This window comes from Penaeus japonicus, unplaced genomic scaffold (genome assembly GCF_977035675.1).
Source record: "Penaeus japonicus unplaced genomic scaffold, GWHDUDI00000001_assembly GWHDUDI00000022, whole genome shotgun sequence".
Lineage (NCBI taxonomy): Eukaryota > Metazoa > Arthropoda > Malacostraca > Decapoda > Penaeidae > Penaeus > Penaeus japonicus.
The window spans coordinates 15880025-15887524 of record NW_028234424.1 but is presented as its reverse complement, the minus strand read 5'-3'; the positions used below and the strand labels follow the sequence as shown (position 1 = coordinate 15887524).

At 37.3% G+C, this 7500-nt stretch overlaps 1 protein-coding gene across 8 annotated transcripts in view; it reads left to right on the top strand.

Moving 5' to 3' along the window:
- The window catches only part of LOC122247203 (uncharacterized), a 23120-nt gene extending 18083 nt beyond the window's left edge, over positions 1 to 5037 (top strand). For 4 of the 8 annotated variants that reach the window (XM_043006254.2, XM_043006251.2, XM_043006250.2 and 1 more), the window contains exons 14-18: positions 1 to 89; positions 212 to 678; positions 836 to 1021; positions 1277 to 1411; positions 2675 to 2973. The exon at positions 1 to 89 is cut by the window's left edge and continues 173 nt beyond it. In XM_043006254.2, coding sequence (XP_042862188.1) covers positions 1 to 89; positions 212 to 678; positions 836 to 1021; positions 1277 to 1411; positions 2675 to 2821 — 1024 coding nt within the window. In that variant the 3' untranslated portion in view covers positions 2822 to 2973. Of the gene's footprint in view, positions 90 to 211; positions 679 to 835; positions 1022 to 1276; positions 1412 to 2674 lie in introns of all 8 variants that reach the window. The other 4 variants (XM_086549515.1, XM_086549514.1, XM_043006253.2 and 1 more) reach the window with 2 other exon arrangements.
- Positions 5038 to 7500: the final 2463 nt, after the last annotated feature.

The window sequence follows — 7500 nt, the reverse complement described above, 5'->3', positions numbered from 1 at the left end:
CTTGAACGAGTCGGACACTGAATACTCGGACAATGAGTATTGTCTTGTAAATCTACCCGAGTGCTTCAATGTTCCCTCACCATACAATGGTAAGTTTGAGGAGGATTTGTTGTAAGTTCTATGTGCAGTCTTGCTGGTCTTGCATTGTTTGTTAAAATATTTTGTAATGTGGCCTTTCACTTATGAGTGATGACTGTTACACTCCTTCCAGGTCTTACTGAGTCAGTTGTGCAAGATATGCATGATATAGAACGACCAGACTCTCCAGATTTTCTAACGGCAGATGAGGATGACCGAACAACTGCTGTGGCATCTGACTTGCAGGACGACCAGGCTGAATCAGTGGATGGTTCTGGGGGATCATCAAACAATTCCACTACTTCTCAGGGAAGCCATTTGTCTACTGTAGTTGAGGTGTCTCAAGAAAAGGCAGAGGTTCCACAGCCTGTGGAATCAGGGAAGAAGATGCCAATGCCAGACCCGCCAACAGAAACAAAGCCCTTCATGGAGGTCCCTGTTGAAGCTTTAAGAGCCAATCTAGCTTATGCAGTCCAACAGTCATCAGGGAACAGAGACTCAGAAGAAAACGAGCATTCAAAGTCCAAAGACGACACCACCTGGTCACTGAGCACACAGACCGCGCAAAGCGTTGTTTGTGAACAACCATCTTCCACTCAGGTAAGTCACCGGCACACATCCTTTTTGGTCAGTGTTATGAAGTAGGGCAAGGTTGGTTGAGGAAAGGAGCAGAGTTCAATATTGAGCAAAACATTAGTAGCTACAGTAAGTAAGAACAAAATTGGTCACCTTATCTCGGCACCAACTTCTCATTCAGCATAAGGATCACAGGCCACTCTCAAGATGTATAGATGGCAAGGCAGCTGCCATTGCTGCTGGAGGGACAGACTTGCCTTTGGATCTTGTTGGTGCACTGCCTGATGAGTTGGTCAGCATCATCCCGGAGGATTTGGTGCGCGGGGCATGGAACACTGCCCGCTCCTTCATCACCCGAATCAACCAGGTTAGCTGAATGCCGTTGCTTACTGGATTGGGTATTTCACAGGACTGATGAAACAGGAAGATTAGGCAAGGCATTGCAATGTGAGGTTATCAGGCAAGCTGAAGACTGTAGGTAATGTGTACGGTTTAAGGTGATGATAAAGGTATCACTTTTATTTTTCAGAAGAGTGAAACATTATATTTTCTGTTCAGATAAGCATCAAAAACAATTTACTTGTTCTATATAGAAAATAAACAGCCAACATTTCTTCCCCAGGAAATGCTATCACCGACTGGAACTGAATCTCCCGATCGAGCCTTCGGTTCGGAAGAGAACACAGCACCCACGTCAGAGCCAGAAGCAACATCCCAGAAAGAGGAGCCGGTTCAGAAAGAGGAATCTCCTGCTGAGGTGAGAGGAGAGGAAGTTGCTTACAGCTCTTGAGTATTTGCCACTGTCTAGCTTCATTTCTATTGCTACTTATTGACATGGTAAACATTAAATGAAGTGATGAACATGCCTTTTCATTGGTAACAGCTTAGATGGAAGTGGTTGGTGTTTTTAAATTATTATGTTGACATTCTTTAATGCATTATTTAATATTCATTCTCATCATTTTATCTTTAAACTAAGTGAGCCTTCCCCACTCCTGAGTACATACTGGTTGTTCACTTTTATGATATCCGTAGTTATTCTAATATTTTTAGTTCCCATGGGGGGCCCTTTTTGTGTGGTTTCTAGCCGTCATTTTCAAAGCGTTATATTCATTTCACATTTTCAGGCCAATTAGAGGTGCTGGATGCTTCTGTACTAAGGCATGTAAAAGCTAATGCAATCTTATTATTTGCTCTGATGATAGTCTCAAGACTTGCATGCTGCTCGGTATTATTTCTATTAGAGGAACCTGTGATCCTTGGTATGATATAGGTTTGATGTTGTCACAGAAAAGTAGCAAACACAAACTCCCAGTTCTAGGGAATGGTTTACATGGAAAATGGACTGACCCCTCTCTCCATTGATACAACAAACACCATAATTACTTGACGTCAATAAGTGTTGTTGGTTTTACCCGTTTAAAGTGCATTTTACCTCAGTTTAACCCAGGAATTTTGTTACTACAGACTGAGCATGTTCCTGTTATTCTTATTTTCCTTTGGATCAAAAGAATGTAATTTTTTAGCTTAGCTTATTGAATGTGTATAATGTACAGGAGGGAGATACACAGAAGTTACCAATGAGCATCAATCACAACTTCAGTTTTTCTTATGAAGTTGAATGTTCAGATCTTCATTATTATTCCATTTTCTTTTGATATGAATTGTGAGTAATGCATTCTGGGAGCTAAGTATATGTAGTTATGGCTTAACTTCTATGATGAATAATCAAGAGGGATACTTAGGGGTGGTTTCATGTGTTTGAAACCATTTTAGCTCTCAATATCAACAGAAGTAATTTGAACATATGCTGGGGATTATGACAGGCACTTTTTGATCCAACGTTTATTCTCTCTTGATATCCTTATGGAATCGAACGAGTTGAATGGGACCACTCGCCTCCACAAAATAATGTTTGTTTTTTAACTTCTTTTCTTTTTCTCTTTTTTTAACATTCTTCCTCATTTTATTTAAGTTTCTATTTTCAACTAAAGTGACCACACCTATATTGTACCCTCAGAGACGGACTTCACCCTTGCCGCCCCCAATGCAGCAGCTTGAAGACATGGGCTTTGGCAACCGAGAAGTGAATCAACGCCTTCTCACAAAGTACAATAACGACGTCTCTTGTGCTGTGGCCGAACTCATAGTCCTCAATTGTCAGTAAACGTTAAGGGAAAGAAAAACAAAAAACATTATAATTTCATCATCGCTTGTTACCCACTGGCTATCACTCAGATAGGTGGAATGTACGTTCATGAATAATTTATCTCGAATATTGAAGGAAGATATTGTAGTGTTAATTGTGATAGAATTTAAACATGTTGAATGTTTAGTCAAGAAACATTGATACATTTAGTTATTATGATTGTCGTATTTAATGATAGGTGCGCCGAAACGCTTTTCTCGAAGGATTGGAGTTTACACATTATATGGTGGGACCATGCTTGTGTATTTGTGTTTTATGTTACTTATTTGTTAACAGGTTTATCTAAAGGGAAGAATGTAGGGGTGGGGTAAAAGGCCTAGTACATCATTTTATTCATTGATAAAATGGCCATTCGTCCAGCACTCTCTTTTTTTTTTTTTCTTTTTTTTTTCTCTCTCTCTTTTTTTCTTTTTTGATGTTGGAGTAGCTTTGTTGAATAATTCTGAGCTTTCAAAAGATTAGAATTGATATGCGTCACAAAGGCCTTTTAAGTTCATGCATTATTACGTAGCCTTACTACACACAGGGTTTTTACATTTTACACGTGTCTTCATAAGAGACTCCAGCACAAGGTTTAGCATTAAAATTTTGTAGTTTTTGATGCACAACATTAGAGTAACAGACTGTATGTAAATTTATTATTAGAATTTATTAGAATTTAGTATTTCCCTTATTATTATGATTGCTATTGCTATGATTATTATTGTTATTATTATTGTTATTATTATTATTATTATTATTATTATTATTATTATTTCATCATTTTCAATGTTGTTATTATTATCTCTATTACTATTCTTGTTAAGAGAGTATTATCTCTTCTCATTATTATTACTATTATAATTATTCTTATTATCATTATTTACTCATTTATGATTAATATTCTCAGTGCATTATTACTATTGTCACCATCATTATGTATTTATTTATGATGATTATTATTACTGTCTTATTACTATCATGAAGAGTGCTTACTAAATGAAAAATTATTGAGTATGATTGAAATTTACAATTGAGGCAATGATGAATTCAAATCAAGAGTCATGTGAATCAAGTTTGTATTCGTACCATCTTGAAACCGACAGTCTTTATATGGGAAAACAAGGCAATTTAATCATGAGGACATTTTCTCTCTCTCTCTCTCTCTCTCTCTCTCTCTCTCTCTCTCTCTCTCTCTCTCTCTCTCTCTCTCTCTCTCTCTCTCTCTCTCTCTCTCTCTCTCTCTCTCTCTCTCTCTCTCTCTCTCTCTCTCTCTCTCTCTCTCTCTCTCTCTCTCTCTCTGGACTTAGAGGCGTGATCTGTGCTGTGATTACTAATGGTAGCTTTCATTCCAGTTTTATTACACAGATTTTGGCTTTTTGTGATCCCTTTTGTATGTCCTTGTTTTTTTTATATATAGTGTTGCTGAGGGGATGAGTCTCCTACAGTAGCAGCTATTTTTTTCTTTCTTTTTAGTTTGGTAGAATGGCTTTACTCTCTTAGGTTAACTTTTTTTTTTCTTCTAATAAGCATTGTTTAGAGTTGCTTAATGTTGATATTCTGTTTCTCTTATGATTTTTTTTTTCTCTTTCTTTCACTTATCCTTTTCATTTCCTTTTCTTCCTTCTCCTTCATCTCCGTTACAGAATTAAATTATTTAACAATAAACTTGCCTAAGAAATATTTTTAGCTTTAGCACATATGAAACTAAAAGCAGAAGAGGATTGATTCTAAGTTATTTTTTAGATGTTGTGCGCTTTGTCAGATTTCCGATGTAGCCACCTCAACTATCTGCGTTTCCTCTCGGTGTCGTATGTTGCCGAAGGAAACGTTGTGTATCTGATTTTGTTTGACCAAAAAATGTGAAAACGTGGAAAAAATCAGAGGCGAGAGGCTTATAGTTCTTTCCCTTTTTTTTCTTTTTTTTTTCTTTTTTTCCTCTTTGATCTTACTTCTTATCAGATATTGCGTTGTATGATTCACCGGTGAGAGTGTGGTAAGTATGAAATATAGATTAGTATAATGTGAGACACCTAGCTGGTGCCGTAGCAATTATATTATTATGGAATATTATGTCCATGTTTGTATATGTGTATGTGTCCTTGTGAAAGGTCATATATGCATTATTACAGACATATATCCATACTATACATATATACACATATATACTATATAATAAAGTATGATGCCATAAACGTTTTCTCTTATTTCTGTCCGAATACCTTATATTCTATAAGTATTATGTGATTATAGAAAATATACACTTAACAATAATGATTGCTTAGTTATTTGAAAGTATTTACTGAGTCGAGTCATTACAAATGGAAATGGAAAATTAGATTTGGCAAAGTCAGGACAAGGTGGGGGATGAAGAAAGCTTTTAAGTTTCCTCTTAGAATGACATTACATGAGTAGGCGTATGAGGAGGGACGTTCTGTTTGCGTCTTTCTAGACCCTTGTATTCTGCTTGGGCCTCATTAGGGGACATAACAGAAGTTGAACAAGCAATCTTTTGTGTACAGTTAAGAAATGCGTGCCCCTTTCCTTTAGGGTGCATTGATAATGTTCCCTCGTGGACTGCATCAGAAACAAACCCTCTGCATGGAAATACTCCTGGAAGCTTTCATCTTTATTGGATATTTATTCTCAGATGGAACCACTCCTCCAGCAGATCTAAGACTTGGCATATCCATGTCCAAAAGTAACTCTAGTGAGTTTCCTATCATTGTACTTGCTCGAGTCTACTAGTTCCCTTCAATCTGCCTTGGCGTCAACCCATGAGTCACCACAACGAGCACAAAACCCTAATCTGGAGACGATCATACAAAACAGCCATGGTTGTTGGGGAACCAATTTCCAAGTTGGCCATTATTTCCGCCACGGCAATTCTCCTGCCCTGCTCCCGACAGTGTGGCCACAGGAGACACGTTTTTGGGGCGTTACAGCCTTCTCCTCCCAGTCCTTGGTGCTCCAGTTCTTGTTCTTGCATTCTGATACAGCTAGAATGGTTGCAACGGAATGGGTAGTATTCCCCCAAGCTTGTTGCAAGTTCCCAAGGCTCTCCTTAACAACATGGAGCTTTGTTTCTGAAGAGGTAATGTGATTGATGGTGTATTGCAGCGGATACCATTATTTTGGACACCCTCGTACATAGAAAAGACTTATGGTACAAAACTAGCCATATAGATTTATAAACTTATTGCATATGGATATGGAAAACGCAAATAGATACGAAGGGCTAAGAAGGAAAGTTGAAATTCCACAATATTCAGTTAAATACATGTTACGTAGCAGCATCTGATCAGTTATAAATACATTTTAAAAAATACTATTAAGAATACTACAAATGAGAAGGCCGCACATGAAACGACTAGATCTGTGATCAACCCCTAGAAGGTTCTCTAGAAACTAGACCCAAAAATACATTTCTCATTAAGGGCTCTCTGCCATTCCGAGCTTTTGCCTTGAAATATTGATTTCGGCTAATCTACAACGCAGGTGTTCACTCACTAACAAGCTTCTCGTTCGTATCATGCCATATATAGATCAAAGATCTTTTTTTTATATATAGAAATGGACATTTCCATAGGGACATTGATAAGTATTGATAAATAAAAACGCTCAGGGGTTGTCAATACTCTGAATATCCGAATTTGAAATCTAAACGAAAAGTTATTCTTGTAGGCAAATTATGAAAGGCAACAGGTTTTTTGAATAGCTTCATTTACAGAAAAGATGTAATCATGCTCTCTTATCACTCGGCTAGCTCAGGTTGCGTCACAGCTAGTTTTAGTTATTATTATTTTTTTATTTTACAGTGAGCCCTAAACTTGCAGCAGTATTTATTAAAAGGCTGTATCTGTTTTCATAGTTATCTCATTTAAAACTTGCCTAAGGTATGCAATTTGGATTTAATTCATTGAAATGTCCGAATTCATCATAATCTTCTTGGCAACTGCTATACCACACAAGTGTTTTTGAATCTGGTTTTAACCTCTTTTCGCCGAGTTCGGTATATGTTGTAAGGTAAAATGTCTTAGGGTTAGTTACTGGAACTGTTTGTGTTGAAGACGAAAGGATGAAAGTCTGCAACGGAAGTGTGAGATAGAGTGAAATTCTACGGACGAAGTGTGAGGTCAGGGGTGAAATCCTGCGAGTGTGCAGATTAGGGTGAAATTCCGCGAAAGTTAAATTAAGGGTGAGTTTCTGTTATTAAGAAATTAAGGATGAATTTCTGCGAGTAAGAAATCAAGGATGATTTTCTGCGAGTAAGAAATCAAGGATGAATTTCTGCGAGTAAGAAATTAAGGATGAATTTCTGCGAGTAAGAAATCAAGGGTGAATTTCTGCGAGTAAGAAATCAAGGGTGAATTTCTGCGAGTAAGAAATCAAGGGTGAATTTCTGCGAGTAAGAAATCAAGGGTGAATTTCTGCGAGTAAGAAATTAAGGATGAATTTCTGCGAGTAAGAAATTAAACATGAATTTCTGCGAGTAAGAAATCAAGGGTGAATTTCTGCGAGTAAGAAATCAAGGATGAATTTCTGCGAGTAAGAAATCAAGGGTGAATTTCTGCGAGTAAGAAGATTAGGGTGAATTTCTGCGAGTAAGAAATTAAGGGTGAATTTCTGCGAGTAAGAAGATTAGGGTGAATTTCTGC